Source organism: Chlamydotis macqueenii, chromosome 13 (assembly GCF_036417535.1).
Source record: "Chlamydotis macqueenii isolate bChlMac1 chromosome 13, bChlMac1.mat, whole genome shotgun sequence".
Lineage (NCBI taxonomy): Eukaryota > Metazoa > Chordata > Aves > Otidiformes > Otididae > Chlamydotis > Chlamydotis macqueenii.
In genome coordinates, this window is record NC_141568.1 from 5230696 (window position 1) to 5252913 (window position 22218).

A 22218-nucleotide genomic window follows, 5' to 3' on the forward strand; every position below is an offset into this window, starting at 1 on the left:
TTAGAGCGCCATTTGTAACATCTTTTAAATAATTATATGTACGCATACGCATGGCCTGATTCTCTTGCCCAACTATGTTTTTTTCCTTTAATGGAGCTATCTATCCTTATTTTTATTCACAGTCACTAAATCTAGATTCTTTTTTATGCCTTTACAATAACTCCACTAGTTTTACTGGACCAATTTATTACTTAAGATGGTGCAAAGGAAGAATCAAACCTTTCTGTCCCTCCAGATTTCACTCCTAGCGAAGGATGTCAGAGAAGCAAACCAAATGACAGGCTCATTACCGTGTGTCACGTTACCACAACAAAAAACCCCACAGGCCCTGCAGCCACTTGGCAAAGCGTACATGCATTCCCCCTTGCTATTGTCAGCCCAAAAGATACAGTGCATTGCCATATTCAAGGTAAATGTTTCATCAGGTTACTGTTGTAACTGCTAAAAACATTCTTGAACAAATTTGTGATTGGCCATATGGTTTTATCCATATTGTCTCTGCCACAGGAGGATACTGGGATTGGCAAACCCAGATTTACATCACTGTTTTTCTCTTCAGGTCAACTACAGCGTTGATGCTAATCAAATCCTGTGTAGTGCTGACCAAGTGAATACAGCACACTTGGTTTAAAAAATCATACCAAATGCAAGTTCTTATTGATTTTCTACTGTGTTTCTACATAGAATCATAGAATCATAGAATGGTTTGGGTTGGAAGGGACCTTCAAAGGTCATCCAGTCCAACCCCCCTGCCAGGAGCAGGGACATCTCCAACCAGATCAGGTCGCTCAGAGCCTCATCCAGCCTGGCCTTGAACGTTTCCAGGGATGAGGCATCAACCACCTCTCTGGGCAACCTGTGCCAGTGTTCTATAACTCGCATTGTAAAAAATTTTTTCCTAATATCCAATCTAAATCTACCCCCCTCTATTTTAAAACCATTACCTCTCGTCCTATCACAACAGGCCCTAATGAACAGCCTCTCCCCGTGTACATGAACATAAACAACACATTTGCTTTCTTAGACTGCAGATAACAAATCTGATTTGCTTTTATGATGAATATTTCCCTATCATGCCATCTCTGCCAGTAAGAATTAGCTCCTCAGGAATCAGGTAACTCCTGCATCCAAACTCATGATCATCCAGGAACATAACACTACGTTCAAGGCCAGGCTGGATGAGGCTCTGAGCAAACACTGAAGATGACTATTTCTGCAGACACACCTTACTGAAGTGTTTATTTCCATTTTATGGAATATATAAACATTTGAATGCCCAAAACTGCGTATCTTAATTCTAGATCTGATGACAGTGACTTTTTAACATTAAAAATAGCCTGTATATTCTTTACACTTACAAACTGCAAAGACTTAAGCAGATAAAGGGAGGTATAGTTGTTACAGAGCAAAGAACTGTGGATGATGTTGGTTCAACTCCTGCTGTGCCATAAACACCTTATGTAATCATGAACAAGTCACCAAAGGCCAGATTCTTATGTGATGGGGAGACAGTAAATGACAATGATTTAATTCTCTTTCCTACCTGTAAAACAGAGTGAGGACCAGAGATACTGCAAGAGCGCGTATGTAAGAGTAAGAGATACCCGAATCGTGTGGTGATACGTACAGAGCAGATGAACACCTGAAATGGACGGATGGATTCCTAGTTTGCTCCATCAGTAAAGATGCCCCCAACAGCAAAAGTAGCTACAACAGGAAAATGCAATTCAAAGAAAAAAAAAGCTCTAATTTAAAGAAAAATCAGTGTCCCAAATCAGAAACCAGAAATATGCTCAGGGGATTAGGAAATGCCATTCCTATAACAAGAAACAGTCGCAGTATACCTGGCATTTGAACTCGATGTTGAAACTTGCTTTTAAATTGTGCCTACGAATGAGAGCTGTGCACTTTTATTAGGAAGCATCTGTTACAGGCAACGACAAACCCGTGTCAGAACATGGACGCTCCTAAGCAGACAGTAAAGCCAAGGCTTAGCTATAGCAACCATAGCGTGTAGTTTCAGCTACTGTGTAGTTCAGATGAGGCCTAAATTAGGTCTTTCACTCTTTCACCTAAACAATTTGTTGACCATGTGTATTTGAGTTCTGCTAGAAATATGCTGCTCTCATTCGTATACATACTGTTACTAACAGAGACTATTAGGAATATTAATAAATACTACATTCCTGTTTATCTTTTACACAATGTAATAATCTAATTACATGGAATGTGATGTCAGATATTCTCCTCAAGGAAAACTTACTTAAATACAAAGTGCTTAAGATTGCATAGAGCTAAGGTATAACTGAATGACAGACAAAACTATATATTCTATTTCAAGTTACTTGGTTTTGCCAACATAAAAGGGAAAAATACACCATGAAATTATTAGCAAAGCAAGTTTTTTTAGGTTCTAAATTAGAAAGTTGTAGCACCTCAATGTAATACTTTGGTTATAGTGGAGAAATCAAGCACCAAGAGAATGCATTGCCATGAATTATTACTATCATAGCAGATAGTTCAACGTGAGGTTTTCTGGTAGGAGACAACCTGCATACTGAGCTGCAGTCTTGAAATAGTCCATGAAAGTTGCATGAGCTGTAGACATGTGACTCATGCCATACATCACCGTCTGAATACATATTTCATTTTCTCAGAAAGCTATATTCCATTCAAATAAAACATTTCTTGTTACCTTTGTCTCCTATTCCCTGCCTCGTGAGCTGTATACAACATTAGTACTTAATACTGATCATTCTTCTTTTGGAATAGTCATGTTCCAGTTGTGCATATAATTATTTGCAATAAAAGTTATTGCTATCTCTTATAAGAGATTATATACAGTTATTGAAGAGATTATATTTTGTCATTTATTGTAATAAGATAAGGTTGTTCCTGAATGATATTATCCCACACTCAGTAGAAGGTTGTCTCATTCTGTGTAATAGGACAAACAGAATTTTACTCAGTCTCAGTCTTCAAATCTTTCTCCGGTATAAACATTCCATGCAGGTCCAGGTGCATTTCTACATCTACTGTGGCTCGGCCCAATTCTTTGAATGTTTTAGCATCCAAGACAAGTAGGAAGGGCGCTCGTTTTGGATCAGACATCACAACACAGGTCAAAACAATGCCTGTGACATACAAATGAAGAATTAGAAGCACGTACTAGTTACGCCAAACAGAAAAAATAACACAAACAAAACCAATTCTTGTTTCCCAAGAATTTTAGGACACAAACTGCAAGTGCTTACTAGATCAAGAAGTCTGACTGAGACTGCTAAAGAACTAAGGAATGCTTCTCTTCTGTGCTTTTTTCTGGTCCACTTGCAGTTCATTGGGAAGGAGAAAAGTAAACCAACACTAAATCATATGCCTGGCAGTCTTGGGACTTATCCTTTCAGCTATTTGCCGTGTGCCTTTGCAAGGAGTCACCTGAGAACAGAACTGGATTGAGATTACAGGGATACTTGCCACTTCACGTTCTCATCTGTAACAACACTGACTTTCCACAGCTTCAGCTGCTCCAAACGATTGATAAATCCAGCTCTGAGTGGCTCTCTGGAAAGTCTAAGCATTGGTTTTATCGTTTATGGCTACGTTGGGATGTTACGCAGGCTGATTTTGGTCTATTGTTGCTTTGTTTTTTTTGTCTGCAGGTGTAAAATGGCTGGTGCTAATTTTAATGTCACAGTGGAAGCATCAACCCAGCTTTCTTGACTGAGAACAATGAAACTTGTAAAATTTAATGCAAAACTCATGTAACCCCAGCTTTCAGAATGTTGTAATTATTTTACCATCATCCTCTTCTCTTGCATCAGGCCTGGGAACGAAAATGGGCTCAGATGGCCAGCAGTGGTCCTCTCCCCAGTGGAGCATCTCCTTTGTCTCAATATTAAATTTGACAATCTGAATTGTTGTGACCAGAAAAGAAAAATGTCAGTGACCCAGACAGTGGTTTATTCCAAAAGTACAACATGAACAGACTGCTGGCATGGGGGACCAAAGCTAAGAGTTAAGGAACAAGGTATGTGTCATCACAAGAAGGATACACCTGAAAAATGTTAAACTTTGGAGTCACTTTTAGTGGCTGCATAATCACACAATGTTATTTTCATTTTATTTCATTAGATTACAAGTGCATATTTCATTTATGGGCTTTAAGTATTTTACAAACTACTAACAGATCATAAATAATGCCCTTACTATATAGAGTAAGAGACCAAGGCCCAGAAGATTTAAGTGACTTGTGCCAAATCACTGCAATTCTGTAGTAAAGCAGGAAACAGAATTTAAACTTTCCCTTTTCTAATCCTGTGAATTATTTTCCCTTTATTGTGACCTCAACGTTTCTTAAGGTCTTCTATTGTTAAGTAAGGTATATATGCCAGAAAGCTATTAATAGTGATGTGTAAAGAGTAAACCAATGGGCCAAGAATTCCACACAGATACTGGTATTACCTGAAGTAACAGAGTACAGATTTACACCTCATTGCTGAGTCAAGTGCCTGACCAAACCAGTCGCCAGTGGGGATGCAAGGCATTTTCAGTTCAATTCTATTAAGGCCTTTCCTCTACCCATACAGATGCATTTACATTCTTTTCGGTTGTGACTTCTATTAAAAAAATAAGTTTACACAAAAATGAAACTATTCAGATTGCTGGAGAAAGAATTTGGAAGAATTCTCCCTTCTAACCAACATGACAGCAATTTTGCTGACAGACTTTACCTAAGGATTACACATGGCTGTTGCGCCTGCATTCATTAAAGAGCAACTGATGCGAAAAAAAAAAATCTTCTAATAGCATTTTTTATTATATTTAAGTCAAGCAGGGATTATCTGCACTGGAAATCACAAACTTGCAGATTTGTTTGAGCTACTGTCAGATGTGCTGCAATAAATTTTCTTGCACCATGCAGAAATCCAGCTTTATTTTGTAATCAGTTGTGGTAATTGTATATATAAGAACCAACTAAATTTGCTCTGCCTTACAATCACAGAACAAAATTTTGAAGAGTGAGTTTCTCTGTACAGTATCCTTACCTTCAACTATTAATACTTTTCATCTTAACCTACTGGTACTGTAGGCTGTCTCCTGAAATGTTGGCATCATGCACACAACTAGCAAAAGATAAAGCTTTCTGAAAAATTAGATATTGTTTTAATATTTTAATTTATTAGATACTATTGCAATAACTTATTTTTTTAGTTAGGTTTTCTAAGGGGAAAAAATATAATAGATGTATGTCTGTTTAGTACTTCTTTTTCCTACTCTCTCCTGCATAGCTCTTGGCACATTACAGAACTTCAGCCTAATTTAGCAGAAAACCGAGGGTCTCAGTAACTATTGTGTTCAAGGGACTTTGTGGAAATGTAAAGCTTATCAAATATAAGAAGCTGGAGTTTATTAATACTTTATAGGGGAAATGGTACAACATGAGCTTACCCTTAGAAGAATTTAGGCATTTCATGTTTCTTTGCATGTGAATGACCCACCAATGGGAAAAGTTTTGACAGAAACTCATTCACACTTGAATACTTGAGATCCCAATCTCAAGTCACATCTGTAAGAAAGCATTTGTTCTGCTGCCTATGGTAGTAAATGTTTTTAACAGCTGATAATATGTTTCAGATTTTCAACTAGTAAAATTAAGATATATTTTTTCCTACAGTTTGGCCCAATGAGGCTGTTTTAATTGTATGTATGTCCAACTTTTCATCTCCCAGCTCTCAAGTGCTGATGTTTATGAACATAGTACCCAACTGCAGTGTCACCATTCAGAAGCTTTAACTTGATCTTGAAAAAAGAGTTCAGTTTCTAGCCTCAGAACCATATGCTTTGAAGTTGCATGTGTGAATGCAAATTAGGCTACATTTTAGGTCAAACTAGAAAAACGTGGTCTACTGTAGCTGCTTAAATTTGAATTGTGTTCTATAAATACAGTTTCTGACTCTGTAAATGTTGATTGTACCTTTGTAGGAACCGGACTCCACTGGACTCCTGTTGCAAAGAAGTACTTGTATTTTTTGCTGTTGTAGTCGTAGTTGATGCGAGGCAGTTCTATCCCTGGGTAAAATAAAGTTCAAGACTTAGGAACAAGAGAAGAAAAATAACTCAAATGTATATTTACATATGCCAGTTTCAGGAAGTTTTGCTCTGGGAAAAACTTTGCCAGTATTTAAAAACAGGTGTTGTATAGGTTTTGTATGTCTGAATTTCTAAAGAGCTGCAGATGGACATTAACACAACATAATTAAGCCGGAGTTGTTAGTTCAAAAATGTTTTCATTCTTAGGGATTCATTATACTAGAATTTATGAGAGTCTGGTTGGTTTGTTTTGTTTTGTTTCTTCATAAATACATGAGATGTGAACATCTGAGATAAAACTGTAGGCTACTATTCTAAGAAATTACTTTCACTTTAGGTAAATACCTATTTATCTTTACCTATTCCTGTTACTGCCCCTCAAAAAAGTTTAAAAATCCACTTTCAAAGGCAATCTTTTTAAAATACAGCAATAACTGAAGTTACTATTTTTAACAGACCTATTTAACTAAAATTACTCTTCTAACAACTAGATTTGCAAGCCATATTAATAGTTCTAAGATCAGACTTGGGATCCTATATTAATATAAAACTAATATAACTTCAGACATTTAAAGGATTTCAGTCTTGATAAAAATACATCTGGGATGTTCAGGGCCCTAGATTACTGCATAGACTCAGAGGAGGGAAAGAAGGAAGAGAAAGAGATTGTCAATATCTACACTAAGCATATTAATTAAAATTTTTGTTTCTTTTAGCTTTATACAGATCTTACATATATGAACAGCTATTAGGCATTATTAGAATGCACCTATGTGTGTGTAAGAGAACACGTTTGAGGTTTGTATCATGGGTGTGTCTCACCTTCACAGAGTATTTCAGGCTGGCAATAGATGCTGCCATCTTTCTCTTTTACAGCAGTTGCAGTAGATGGAAATGTGACTAGATTAGAACCTACTTCGGCATCCTGAAAGAGACATATGCTGAAAAAGTAATGTGTGTCTAAGAATATGCTTATAATTTAGATCTTTCATCAGGTTTGGTATTAATATAGGCAATTTGAGGATTAAACAAATAATTCAGCTTCAAGAAGTTCCTTCGTATCTTGTAACATTAGATTCTGACCTTTTCATTAAAAATCTTGTTTAATATATCATAGTGTAATCATTCTGAATCACACTGAACCTTTTGAAAGGTTTAGATAGACATGGCTATGTTCCAGAAGCACAATTAATGGATTACATAGTTTGCAAATTTAATTAATGAAGATGGGTCTCAAGGAATTAGGTATCGAATTCCCGCTAAAAGTCCCCAAGGTTAGGGTTTTTTTGCACCTGCCGTAAATCAAGTGCAAAAATAGGTGTAATGCACTCTTGTTTTTAATATGCTCTTGCTGAATTCTTAAGATTGCAGGGAAGTTTGGATAGCTGGTATGATCCAACACATCTTTGGTCACTGCTGTGTAACTATTTTTGAGACATGAGCAAAGCAGCAAGATTCTAGGATGTAGAAAGAAAAAGTATTATGCATTCCAAATGTATCAGGCAGAAACTTGCCCAAGTTGCTGGGCAGTATAAAATCTGCCCTGCAAACAATGATGTAAAATGATGTTTTAAATTAAACTGAAAGATAAAATCTTTCCTCTTCCTGGTAAATCTCACACTTAAATTAAATCTTCTAATTTTAATAAAACCATTGCAACAGTCGGGAGCATGCGTATGTTATATATAGGCTTCCAGTAAAGTGGAAGAAACAGATTGTGCAAAACCTCACGCATGCCCTTTCAGTCAACAGCCAAGTTGATATATCTGCTCGTATTTGATAGCATCTTACAAGTAATCTCACTGGTAAGGAAATTACCTATGCTCGATAGCCCTGTTCCTCATAAAGGATGGTATCAGAACCTAGACCCATGTAACTCATTGCCCTTTCTCACAATACATACACAAAACAAAACTCCTGCACAACTTGTATATATGTGCTTTTTAAAGAATCAGAAAATTGCACATAAGGGCTGGCAACTAATAATTCACCAATTCTTCACACTGATGTATTTTAAATTACCGATCAAAGAACAGATTAAAAAGCCACTTTCTTTCTACCTTGTCGTACTGCAGAGGAACAACAAATCGCTTGCAGGTTGGTATGGAGGTAAGCTTGTTGTTCTTTTCAAAGTCTTTAGTCAGGTTTTTTAAATAGAACATATCATATAAGCTATTGTCTGTATAGGCAATAATATCAAAAATAATGTGTCCGTCCTCTTCATAAGCATTTATATGGTGAAAAAGCACCATAGCATCGGTATAAAACTTAGTGGATACTTCTTTTTTAGTCTTCTTGTCTACAAAGTGAAACCAAGTCTGAAAAACAGGAAACATTATTTAAAACCATTAATGATCAGCAAATAGTTATTTAGGAAATGGTTTTCTATTGGTAGCCATCAACATTCTATGTATTGTCTGTTTCTACTGAAGCATATTAAGTATTCAGGATTTGCTGCTAGGAGACAAGAGATTCCAACCTGAACACCAGAAAATACAGGAGTGAAAAAATGTGGAAGTGCTTTAAACTCATCTTACTGTTGCAAATTACTGTTTGGACTAGGGTGAGGATTGAAGTTTTCCGGTAAAACCTGGAAAATCCCTTGCTCTATTTTTAACTTAAATACATCTGCCTTAGTCCAGAGTTTCTGTGGTGGTCTGTGCTGCTGCCCTCTACCCAAGCATGCCCCACTTATTGATGGACAGAATATGTGGAAATAAGGTCCTTAGAAAATAGGTTTTTTTCCTCCTTTTGCTGGATGCAAGCTTTTCCACCAGTTTGGCTCTCCTATCTGATGCAAAGGATTTAGAGCTGATCTCATCCACAATATACAATGTTCTGTTTGGTCCAGGAGCAACTGTATGTGTCTGGGATGCTGGTGCAGTTTGGAGTTTCTCTGCTGGCAGACAACATTTCTAACAATGCCAAACTATCCTCTTTCTCAAGCACTTCAGCATCAGATATTTATTTGTGAAATTTTTAGGTATGGGAGATAGTATTAAAAAATATACTTCTAAAAGAAATGTGTAACATGAAAGTCAAGGGTTGAAGAAAAATGAGGGATTACTGAAATTAATGAACCATATGAAAAACAGAACAGCGTGGAAGAGGTTACTGGCCTGGCTGACTCCATTGCTCAGCGTTAGGAAAATACCTTATCTTCCTTATTGTAGACTAGGCAGGAAGCCCAGTTCACGCCTCGGATGTAAGCAGTTGCCATTTTGACAATATCCAGTTTGAATGGCTGCTCTACGAAGACAATGTAATTTTCTGTGATCCCAAAGCTATGGTAGTAGCTTGGGTGGAGCAGAGAGCGAGAAGGGATGGAGCACACCACTTCCAGATGTTTAAAACAAGATTTCTTCTTTTCTTTTTCTGAACATAAATGATAAGAAATACAATTATATTTATAATAAATGCCAATCCAATCTTCTTGACTGTTCAACCAAGAAGACAGACATCACATTAGCAGCTGATTTTAAACAACACAAAAAAGACGATTACCTTGAAGGAAAAAGAGCAAGTTATTTGCTCTGTGAACAAGGGACAGTATTTCAGCAAGGTCCAGTCTAGTCCAGGTTAGAGAGGAATTAACTCTATATTAGGTATTATTTGGTGTTATGCTTCCCTGTATTCACAGTATCAGCATTTTAATTTATGAAGAAAATTAAAATTTACAACTCCAAATTATATATACTGCCCTATAGATAAAATTGTTTCTGTTCACGCTCACTCTACACATCACAATATAGGGAATGGAAATTCTTCTAAAAGAGTTAGTTCACTCTAGTAATATTCTAAGTCAAATTCTTTTAAAAGCAATGTTCATCATACTGAAATACTCTGTTTACACAGTATTCAAGATGAACTTTTGTAATAGTACATGCCTGGACAAGGTAAGCAGTTAATATTAAGTTCACACTAAGTTAAAATTAAGAAAATGAATGCCATCAGTTTCCATAAGAGCTTTATCACCACCCCTGAACCTCAGAAGAAAACAAATTGCTAACAAATTTCTAGAAAATGCTGATGAATACATATCTTACCCGGCACAGGGGGAGGAATCTTAAATAGAATGTATTTTGTCTTCCCTTTATCAACTATTGAAGTACCCATGTTGAGAGTATTGCCAGCGCTGTCATAGTGGGGGTGAGAAGTTGCCAGGTTTACAGCTACATATTTGCTGTAGTCAACCTGGAAAATGATACAATTTTCAGAAATGTGTAAGAGAATTAAAATTTGTCTCAGCTAACACCACAAAGCCACCAGTTTTTTTAACACTGGCAGCCTTTTACTGGTACCCCATTTTCAAAAGGCCTTGAAACTGAAATAATTAAGCCAAATGAGTTGTGTAGGTACTCGCATGATTTCCTAATTCAAGGCTAAAAGAAGTTACAGAATTTGAATTACCTCCACCTCTCCCTTGCAGTCACATAACATAATGAGAGGATTGGCTACAGAGGTTACTCTGCAAATGCCCAGTTCATCCTGAATGCAGTTTATTTAGTAGGGCTCCGAGTCTAGCAATCTTCTTGAGCAAAGATATTTCTATTTGATTTAAAGCTTGGAAATTATACTCAAATTATACTGCATGCCAGAAAAAAAAAAGTCATTGCATATATCAATATGTCAAGATTTCATTTTAATTAGTAATATCTTGCATAAGGTACTTGAAAGTTATGTAAATCACTTTATAACTACAGATGCGTAATAATGGCAATCATCCAAAATAATCATGTCACAAGCTTAGCTTTTCCCAGACTACTTGGGAGTTAATTGGGAGTTAACTCATGAGTTCTTAAGAGATCTGATATCTTCACTATTTCACTTTACCATGATTTCAAAAGTAAGGGAATAGTAGAAGAGTCTCTTTCCAGGCTTGTGTCATGTTTAAGGAGACAGTCTGAAACTGTATTCATTAGCAGATAAGGAACCAGGATGACAGACAGTTGTTTATACCTTCTCTAGCGTCTCCAGAGTCTGCGGATTAATTTTCCTGATGAAGTTTGTCTCACTGGTAGCATAAAAATCATCCCCAGTTTTCATAATGTTGATCAGGCAGTTGTCTGTGAACTCAGGAATGGTGTGAGACAAATATGTGAATGCCCTGTACAACAGAGGGAAATTTGGTATCGGTTCACCGGCGCGGCCGAAGCTGTATCAGCTTTTACCCCAGGCAGAAGTGCCCCGAGCCGTGGGGGCTGTGCAGAGCAGTAGGGTCAGGGAGCTGGCTCTGCCTCTCCCCCGCCGCGCGCTCCTCTGGCCGCTCTGACATTGCCTGGGTGGGAACGGTGGAAAAGCAGAGGAGATGGACTTCTTCAACGCCCTTGGCCTGGGCGAGGGTTAAGGACATGCATGCACCTGTTTTTCCATATGCAAATAAGCATCCAGGTCCAGTCCTGCTGTCAGCTCTAACTTATCCACTGGTTTACTGGGACTGGGCTAATTACACGCTCTCCTGTGCACACACTGTGAGAATTTGACTTAACAGTTTCTGTCTAAAAGCTGGTAGGTTTTTCAGAGTATGCCTTCACAAAATAGATGGATTCATATACTCCCTGATGGAATATTTTTGTTCCCAGTGTTACCCCATATCACCATTATGATTTCAAAGAAGATCCAACTTCACATACGGGTTTGACAGTTTTCCTGATTAGCGTAGGATTTTATCAAATTCACTTGAAACTAAGGCAAAGTTGCTTATATCCCTTTTGAACTTAAAATGCTAGTGTTACCCTATTACTGCTGGGAGAGGGAAGAAAAGCATCTCATCTCAGGGTAACAACTTACATCAACTGTTTTGCAACGTGCTCTTACCCAGGATCCACGTGCTCTTACCCAGGATCAAATTTGAGGTCATTAGAGGCAGTTCAGACGGGAAGAAGAGATGGGTAAGCTACTTGCATTTGTCAGGGAATATTCACAGGCAACTTTGCACACAAGAGAGGCGATAACATGACAGCTTACACCTTGTCTCTCATGTGCAGCCTATCATCCTTTCTAACGGTAGGAAAGCAGCTACTGCAATCATCCCAAGTGGTTCTGATGTTGAACATAAGATTAGCTAAGGCTTATGGGTGCAGTCCGTTGAAGCACTTCTCATGACTCAAGAAACAATTGACATTTTTCATCACTTTCTTTTCTTTTTTTGTAAAAATGGTTTTTAATCCAGAAGTTTTTCTATTTTTTTTAATTATTGATGCTTTTCTTATTTTTGTTGAATTAACTTTGCATAAATTCCTTCCCCACCTCTTAATCTTTTCCTTGAAAAATAAAATATTTGCTTTTTCAAAATTACAACAAAATCTACTTGCAATAGTGAGCAAAACAGCCAATACTGCTGACAGAATGAATTTAAAATATTTGCCTTAGAGTAGCCCATAGAGCCTACAGTGCTGAATTCATCTCTTGGCCTTGTCAGTATTTGGCAATTGTAAATCTACAAAGTGAATTTCTGGTTTGTAAAGACATGTCAAGGGCAAACAGAAAGACATCTGTGCTGCAGAGAGAAGTAGATAGAAGTATCTTATTGGAAAAAAAAAAACCATTGCTTACTTGGCAAATATGTTTTTGCATGGATCTGGATAAGCCATAGTTCCAAACTCAGACACCACGATTCGATTTGCTTCTATATTGCAGTTGTATGTGTCACTTCGGAGATACTTACTTCTGTAGTAAACTTCACCTGACAAAGGCCAAACAGGTTTCAATCACATTTCAATCTGAGGTCTTTAGAAAATCATCATAGGTGAAGTCAGAAAAAGAGTTTCTCAAGCAGATGTATTTTAGCTGAGAAAAGTTTGCAATGAAGCCAAGAACACCCCTAACTCCCTGGTTTGGAAGGCTTTTTCAGCTCTCTGAGGAACCCAGGACTGTTCTTGTGACTGCTGACATTGGTAACAATTTGTCTAGCTGCTTTGATTCCCAATACATTTGGATAATTCCCATCCATAAAGATGAGAAGTAGGAGAACTGCTTGCGGTATACATAAGTCATGTTTGATATGTGAAGTGACACAGTGGCCCAGTTTCATTCCTGGCAGCTGTTATAGCTGCAACCAAATCCCAAAAGGGGAATGTTAGTCTTCCCTGAAACTAGGTTGTTCATCCACAACAGAAAAGCTTCCGGATATTACAGTACTTTTGGTTGATCCAGTGTGAAACAATAGAGGTTTTCTTGCGCTGGGTGGAAGGCAAAGGCTGCCCTGCAGTGCCCTGCTCAGAGCCGGTTGCGGGCTATCCTGCAGTGCAGCTGTTATTGAACTTTGGCACTCCAGTAAAAAGGACAACATAATCCATCTCTGATAACAGCCCTGCAGACACTCCTGCTGCTCCTGTGGAGAGTGAGGTGTACATGTGTTTGGAGAGACTTTCCCCAAAGCAGTCACCACCTCGCCTTTTAAACTGCGGTGCTACAACTTACCGTTTTTAAACGTAAAGCTATGCAGCAGAGCCAAGCCATCAAACCAGTGGTTATACTTAGTGTCCCCTATGGTGTGCATCCCTGGGCCATTTCGGAGAAGTGTCCCTTGCAACCAAGTGGGCAGCTGGCCTATAAATAAAAAGGAGATACAGTATCTGTTAATTTAGGTGAGGGGCGTGTTGCAGGACAATTTTCCTTGGGCATAGGCTTTGTATAAGCAGACAGACTATGGGTGTAAGTCAAGATTTGTCACAGCATATAGTTGTGTTGGTGTTTAGGTTAATGAAAATATAACCTGCTTAAAAATGTGGCAATAGTAATATAATGCATGAATATTGCTATATGAGATTACTGTAAGAAGATGAGGTTGCTGGAATGTAATTTGCAAAATATCACAAATTAAATAAAGTTGGACCTTTCTTCTCCACACTCAGATTTTAAAGTGATACATTTAAACCCTTTTACTCATGCCAGGAAAAGCTAGAGCTTATCAGAAAGAAACATATTTTATAGGTTATGACTTGCATTGGCCTTCAGCACATCAATTTAAAGTACAGGCTAAATGAATTCCAGTAAAAATTTAATTAATGAAATTACACAACATAACGTAATGTCATTTGGGGAGTGCTTTTGTGACACTAGTCAGAGTGTTGGTGGTTTGAACACAAATAAAGGGTAGGCATATTATACTGAAAACATATAAGTACTACTGAGGTGTGAATATGAAATGTTCCTCATCAAATCCCTGCAAGAAATATATTACTTACCATTGGAAACACAGAATAACAATTAAAGAATGTCATTAGAGCTGAACAAAAGCATATCAGAGATTAAATTAAAAGCTTCACTTCTTTGTGTGTATGCCTCCTGAGGGAATATTTAAGATCACACACTACTTTTCCACACAGTTCCTTCACTGAACATTGTCTCTGCATGAAAAGCTATTCAGAAATTTTAATTCTCATTATTTAGTTTGTGACCTCATGTTGAACATGTTGACACACTTTCTTACTCCTTTTACAACAGATAGAAATGTCCTCCCATGGTCAATTTTGTCAAAGCTGAGGCAGTTGCAGAGAGGTAACAATTGTTTTGCTGTAAGACTTTCCGAGATCCTAAAGGGCCACTCTCTAAGAGAATATTTCCTGAATTTTGACCTTTTTAGGTAAGGGAGACAAGGGCATTTGCCATTTCTTCAAACAAATTACATTAAGGGTACAAGAAAAAAACATCCAAATGCAAAGGAAGGATTTGGAGTAAATATCAGCTTTACCTAAAGCACATTCTCAGTCAGGCTAACCAACTAATACTGTATGCCACAATACTCACACAACTTCATTAGGGTTACAATTCTGGAATACATGAGGAAGATAAAAAATTATTGACACAATGGATGGACTATATTATTATTATTATTATTATTATTATTATTATTATTATTATTATTATTATTATTATTATTATTTTCTAGAAAAGCCTTGGAAACCAAACCTTACTTGCCTTTCTAACACAAGATGTTCCAGTGCAATAATTAGAGTACTTTTTAGTATAAGATGAAAAAGGTTTAACCTTTAACAGTTAATTGCACAAAACTCCAGTAACTAAAAATAGTTGGTGAGAAGACACTGAGGAAATCATAAGTCAGCAGAAGAAAACAATCCTTCACAGAGAATAGGATTATGATCTTAAGAAAGTATATATTAAAAATAGATAAATAATTTTTGTTTAGCTTACTGTTGAATTAATTGCTGAACAAGTTTAGTGTGCTCATGTAGCTAATGCAAGACTGCAGAAGATTGCAGGCTCTGCTATTTCTCCGGTACTATGGGCAACTGCAGTGTAGTGAGTGTGGTCTTGCGTGCTCCTGCCCTTCCACCGACGCTATTTATAAATGTAAATGTGTGCAACGAGCATGAGCTGCTGTCATGCCCCAACATACCTCTTGCTAGCCCTGAGCTGGGGCTGACTGCATACGGTCTTGCTGCAACCAGCTTTTCTTTCCCCGCCTTCTGTTTAAAGTGCTTAAAGCACTCTAAAGTGCTTAAATGGCTTTAAAAATGTGGACCTTGTATCTTTGTTGCTTCAGACTTTTATCTGAAGTGGAAATAATGATACTTTACTGTACCACATGAGGACACAAAAAAGTGACACAGTAGAATCTCCAAATATCTGGAAGTTTATTGCATCGTAGCAGCGGAGCCTCATACAATCACATGGCTGTACAGCATTTAGGAGAGCATGGGTTAAATTATGGCTGATGTTAGAAGTATGGGGTCATATTTACAGTGTACATATTGAGTGACAAGGAGCCAAAATACTGGCAGAGCTCAGGGCTAGCAAAATATTTAAAAGGGTCAAGGTTCTCTTTAGTTTTCATAATTGGTAAATATTGAATCATCATTACTGATGAAGGAATATTTTGTTGGCTTTTTTTTTTTATTTACTGCAATATGCAGTGTTTGTTCAAACAAATCATTCCATATCAGGTCTGATAAATGGTTTGTTTGCAAACAACTTCAAATGTTTCAATAATAAGTTTTTATCTTGACCAAAAAAAATGGAAAGGCATAAAACCACCACAAATCATAACAAAGCTCTTTGTTCGACTGGAAACAAAATCTTTTCCAGTTCAGCCACCGAACTGAAAAACAACAACAAAGTCATACAAGTTTTAATTGTCATCTTTTTAAGTGTCGTACTTGGGAATTGACTTTAAAATTGGTATTAGACACCTATCATTTCTTGGATTACATTATTACAAAAAAACCACAGCATCTATTTAATAAATAGGGGTCCTCAGCAACAAACTTCTCCCATAGCTGTAGCAAAAAACCTATTCTTTAAAGCAAAAAAAGCAGTAAACATAATAGATTGAGCAAGCATTCATCCCTAGAGAGCTGGTTTACACTATCCCTCCGAAGGATACTCTGCAGGTTTACTGGATTAACTTCTGAACGCTCTTTTAACGGTACACGATGGCATCCATTGCTGCTGCTTTTCTACTTAGAAAATCTATTATTGAAGAGTCTCGGGTTTAGGGACTCTCTCCAGGAAGCAAGGAAGAGTGTGAGCAGACAGAGGGAGGCTAGGGAAGGGTTACCGAGAGGAGAAACCGAAAGCCCAAGCATAGCCGTGGGGGAGGGGGTGTCACGAGATTAAATCCGACTTCGTCCCTCGCCACCAACTTCAGTGAATCCTGTTCAAATAGACTTAGCGGAAAAGTACATAGAAATGCCAATAGAGTGAAAAAAATTCCACAGTTGGGGCACAAATATTATTTGAGATCAGTCCTTTAAACAAAATTTGCTTATGTTTCTCACTTTCTGAGTTTCCCTTTTCAGTGCTGTCTTGGGTGAACAGATGTTTCGGTGTTTATATATTTCAAAACACCAAAGTAACTGCACATATTAGAACGAATTTTCTTTTCCTTACCTTGCACCTCAGCTTTTATGGGCTCTGGATGTTCTTCTTTATTTCTACCAAATATCATATCCATCTCTCATGTAATAAACAGTTCCCGTGTCCTCCACCCAGCTCCTGCTGCTGCAGCCGTAGCGGTCTGCTCCTGTCTGGGCTAAGAAGGGCTCTTTCCTGTTACATATAAAGATAAGGTCAAAGTGCAATACGAGCTACTGGCTAGTGGTTTATAGATTGACAATTTATAATAGCTGATCTTTAATCCCTAGCACATACACTGTAATTCTTGTACAGTCTCATTAAAGTTAACTCTTTCACTGATTCAAAGAAGAAGGAAGAAAAACGTAACTCGCCTTTTAGCTCCTTCAGAACCTGTGTGAAGCAGCCAGGCACACCCAAGGAGTCAGGTAAAACGAATCTGAAACATCACCTTCAGCATCTCAGAGAAATTTTTAGACACTGCGTAGTGGTGCTTGCCCCATTTGGCACGTAGGGAAGGAAAAAGAAATCTCTACCCGCTGTTCTGAATTTGGCTCTTCGAGAGTGAAAAACATTTCACAGCAGAGTGTAATGCTTTTCTTTCCATTCTGCGAAATTTAAACTGGGCTAATCTATTAATTAACAAAATATTATCACTGAACAGTCATTCAGTCATGAATGAGCTGTGGCACATCTTTGAATTAAACATCTTTTCACAAATAATCACTAGAACATACTCACGCATATGTGACCTGAATGCACTCTGTGAAAGTATGGCAGGAATCATTAAAAAGAAGGGAGATTTTTAACTTCACACTTTTGTTTCTAGATAAGGTACTTAAATGAGTTCAATGTTGTTAATTTTAAAATCCTCTGGGAAAAGAATTATTTCAATATAAAGCATGTGATTGCAGAGCAAATCATAGGCTCTATTGAACGCGAAGGATAAAAAGATTCTTTGCACAATTATATATTATGCAATTATATATGAGGTTACCCTGAAATCTGATTTTTTTTTCAGCTAAATCATCATCGCTCCCAAAATGTTTTAGCATCACTTCTTAAGGCTGACTGATCTTTTATAAATACATGTTTATTTTATTTAAAACACCATTTGTGCTATGCTTGACTGTTTCGACACACTGGTTATGCACGTACATTGCTCCTCTTTTCCTAACTTACTGTCTCTTTGATGGCCTGTCTTCACTTCCGGAGAACATCAAGACAGCATGCCTTTGTCTCTGTTTGGAAAGCACTGACAGAAACAGGTGATAACAAAATAAAAGGTCAAATTAAAAAAGAAAATATATGGGCTTTGTTGGAGTCATTAGCATTAATACACAAGCAGCAGGCTTGAACCAGAAGGCTTTAGGAGATGAAGGGTATCGAAGTGCACATGCACATACAATATTTATGTACGTATATCTATATACGCATATATGTGAAACAGAGCGTGTGTGTGTATTGAGATGTAGACTTGCACACACAAAGCCAAGTAAGGGATTTTTCAGCAATTTAGGGACTGAAAAGGATCTGGCAAAAAAACAAAGCCGTCTAACTCTACTTCCACTAAGCCATGGGGACATGTTCTCTGTCCATTCGGTTCTGCTTTGCTTTAATATGTTCTCTTCAGCATATCTTCATCCATGGCCACAGCTCTTAATGCTGCAGTTTTCATTATCTGACCTGTGAGTGGTCTAACCTGTAGCAGTACTAAAAAGATTTCCACAGAGCAAGCAAGCAATAAAAAGATTAATTCAGATCACTTTTGCCCTTCTCCACCATGAATGTTCATGTAGTTTAAGGTTCAGCCAAGATGAGATAACTGGAAACCTCGTTAAAAGTTGTTTTAATGGAAGAACAAGGAGTTGCAGACATCCAACAACTTTTGAAATCAACATAAATGTGTTTTGGTAGCTAATTTCAGGTGTCTGTGCCTGAAAGTTTTGTCCCATATTTTGTATAACTTAAATAAGGAGGCCTTGCAAAGGTACTTTTTCCTGCTTGTCAGTGAAAGAGACTTTATTTAGCAGTAAAACACTTTTTTGTTGTTGTTTTCATCAAGCTAATGACAAATAAGCACTTAGTAAGGTGCGGAGAGATGAATTTTCTGTCTAACTGTAATTTCCCCCATTTTACATTGAAATGGAGAAATATCAACATATTGATTTATAATTATAATGTGTAATTATCAGCAGAAGTAGATGTGGATTAGATGACTTTTCTAATTTTATTATTTCACAATGTTTGTTCTCTCTTTGTAGAAATGTGTTTGGTGGGAGAGAGTGGAGACGGTTATAGAGCTCCATGTTCTAGAGAACACAGAGAAAATACAACCCTCTCTGGAGAGACTACGCCTGGCTCTTTGATGCTGGCTTTACCAGACACATTCTAACTCATATATACAGTGTTTACCAAAAGATTATAAACTCAGGGAGACTGTGCCATCTTACTCTTCGCAGTAAGGAACATTGAAAACATACGCCTTAAGGCAAACGCTCCGGTCCCATGGTTTGAACAGCTTCTCCTGATGCTTGGCCTTATTTACAAACACTGTCCAGGGGCAGAATCCTTCAAATAGAGATTTTCCCCCAATCAAATCTAGCATTTCTCTCCCCAGTTTCCTCTCTCTATTCATCCCTCATGACAACATTTTTGAAGTTACCAGCTCCCCATCTAGGTAGGTTTTCTTCACTGTATTTTTTTTCTGCTTTGAACAATTCTGGTGAAAGCTACGAGCTGTTTCCTCTTGGATTCTTTTTGTTTTCACTTCTCTCCAGTCTCTGAGTGCCTTGAGCTTCTCTCCCAAATTTAAAAAGGACCATGAAGACATCTTTGGAGCAAAGCATTACCCTGCCCAGCATTGGTCCTGTGGCCGTGCAAGGCTGGGGCTGACATTCAGGGTGTGATCTCAATCAAAACAAAATTTCCGAAGGCAGAGGAGCTGGTTAGCTACGTTTCTACTATAACAACAATGTCATTGCCATGTGTCTACCTTTGTACTTTTGGTTCCCTTACACAAGAAGCAAATAATTGCCTTATAAATCAGAGAGAGACCAATATAATTCCTTATCTCTACGTTGAATTAATCTCAACCTTCCTATTATAAAATTTTACTTCTAATTAAAGCTCATTAACAAAGGTCAAATTACCTGAATATGACTTTAAGTTGTGCTAAGAACTTTCAGCTATCAGCTATCAACTGTTATCTGTTATTACCAAATAAAGACTCCAACAGTAAAACTGATGCGAACTGAAGAGCTGCTCTTGCTGAAACCACTCTGGTTGCTGTCTCACTGTGCCAGAGATGTACCTCTAATCTTTGCTAAATCCTGTCTTATTGGCACGATCTCATTTCAACAGAAATACCACCAGCGGTATCTACGAGTACGTCTCTCGCACTGTTCAAGTATAATTGCAGACACAAACTACTAATATTGTTTGTTCAAATTTAAATAACAGTAGTTTCCATATTTTATTCTGACCAGGTTTTGTTTGGATCAAAACAGTTTCAATCAAGTACTGTTTTGATCAGTATTGTTTGGATCAAAATAACTGGTTTTGTGCAGTTTTAATTTTCCTGATGAGATTTTAATTTTTGTGAGATTTCAGTATTTTTTTTGTGACAAACAAAAATATTATTTTCTTTTACTACAGTAATATTTTAATAGATATCACAAGAAATACTGATTTGTTCATTTAAATTAAAATAGAATGTAACTTAGTATTAAAGCACTTCAAGGGCTGAGGCACAGAACTGCTGGCCCATCCATGCCAGTATCTAACCGGCTTGTCCACTCATCATAAAGCCCAAGCATTTAAATGCCCAAGCATTCAAACAAGTAAACAGCCAGAGTACCCACATAAACTTCCTCCCCATAAGACTTTTATAATCTTCTCTGCGCCTTTCAACATCCCAGGGCTATTTACATGTTTTAATATTTAATACGTTACACAGTTTGGTTTTCAAGTGGGCAGAATGACGACATGAAGGTTGGCGCTCACTTCCGTGACTGCAAGCGTAGGAATGGTGTTACAGACGTTCACAGCGACAGAAGTTAATGCTGCTACATGTTGTCCTACATTTTAGCCTGTACATCTCTGTACATCTGTACATCTGTACATCTGTACATCTCTGGGAGAATAGAAAAGAAAAACTGATTTTAGTCAGGTGGCATCTGGGTGTAGAGTCCCTAACACAAAAGCAGTGTTCTTCAACAGAAAGACTACTGGACCTCCGGTCTTCTCATTATGGGGATAGTGGAGCTGATCTCTTCTGTAAGGTGTTGGATATCTTCTGAGGAGAGACATTACTAATGACAACAACTTGTAACACAGCTTTTTTTGATTTCTGTTTGCATCTCTGGTAAGATCAACAATAGCTTATAACAAGCAGAAGAAAAATGTGTAACAAAATTAAATGAAACAAACAAGAGGTAGAAACTGGATTGCCTTAGAAATCTGACCAGTCTTATGCTTACAGAAATCTGGAGTGGCTGCAGAGACACCAGTAGAGTTGTGATGGCTGTAGATTCAGATCTAAGCAATATCTTTTTGCCTCTCTGCGTGCACTAGGAAAAGTTCTGCCATTTGTATCTACCAGTTAATGTTTTACCCAAAGAGGGTACCTTTAATCCTTAGAACAGTTCTCTTATTAAGATATTAAGGTAATGGCATATCTAAATTGTGCCACTTAGTCAGCCATGATCATAAGAACACATGAGGTGTCAGCAGATGTTTCAGATAGTTCTGCTGCCTTCTATGTGAATTCAAGGCTAACCTCAGCCATCAATAACCCTAACTCTGATGTTCTTACAGAGCACACTTATCGTCTTCTTCCCAACAGTTGAAATTCTGCTGTGGAAGGCAAAAAACCATAGGAACTAGCTGGGAAAGAGGGAGATACTGAAGCATCAACCGCGTGGCAGGTGAGGAAAGCCAAGCTGTAAGCCCAGAGGCAATACTAGATGCTTCTGAAGGGACAGTTCCTAGGGGAAGACCCTCAGGGACTTATCCAGGCAACATTTGTGCCAGAAGGTAACCACACCATCCTATAAACAGAAATTATGTCTGACCCAGCAACTCCAGAATGTAGTCCTACTTATCTTCATCCTGACCCCATCATGCCAGGCATGAATGTCTAATTTAATTATTGCAGCCTGTAAAGATAAGAATTGTTTTCCCTGTTTTTCTAAACAAGATAACATCAACATTGAAAGTTGGCAGGCCTCACTGGTAAGTTCACTGTGTTGCCACATGGAAAATTAGATAGTAGAGCAACAACAAAAACAAACCCTTTTGAGGCAGCAA

At 37.7% G+C, this 22218-nt stretch overlaps 1 protein-coding gene across 1 annotated transcript in view; it reads right to left on the reverse strand.

The window, feature by feature from the left end:
- Window positions 1-1222: 1222 nt before the first annotated feature.
- Window positions 1223-22218, reverse strand: part of BCO1 (beta-carotene oxygenase 1) — a 39692-nt gene continuing 18696 nt past the window's right edge. Inside the window, exons 2-13 of the mRNA XM_086758339.1 lie at window positions 18091-18163; window positions 16945-17103; window positions 13513-13641; window positions 12646-12775; window positions 11050-11197; window positions 10137-10284; window positions 9245-9465; window positions 8151-8408; window positions 6913-7015; window positions 5975-6069; window positions 3798-3909; window positions 1223-3134 (exon numbers count right to left, since the gene is read on the reverse strand). Of these exons, the coding sequence (XP_086614465.1) occupies window positions 2962-3134; window positions 3798-3909; window positions 5975-6069; window positions 6913-7015; window positions 8151-8408; window positions 9245-9465; window positions 10137-10284; window positions 11050-11197; window positions 12646-12775; window positions 13513-13641; window positions 16945-17008 (1581 nt within the window). The 5' untranslated portion in view covers window positions 17009-17103; window positions 18091-18163 and the 3' untranslated portion in view covers window positions 1223-2961. The remainder of the gene's footprint in view (window positions 3135-3797; window positions 3910-5974; window positions 6070-6912; window positions 7016-8150; window positions 8409-9244; window positions 9466-10136; window positions 10285-11049; window positions 11198-12645; window positions 12776-13512; window positions 13642-16944; window positions 17104-18090; window positions 18164-22218) is intronic.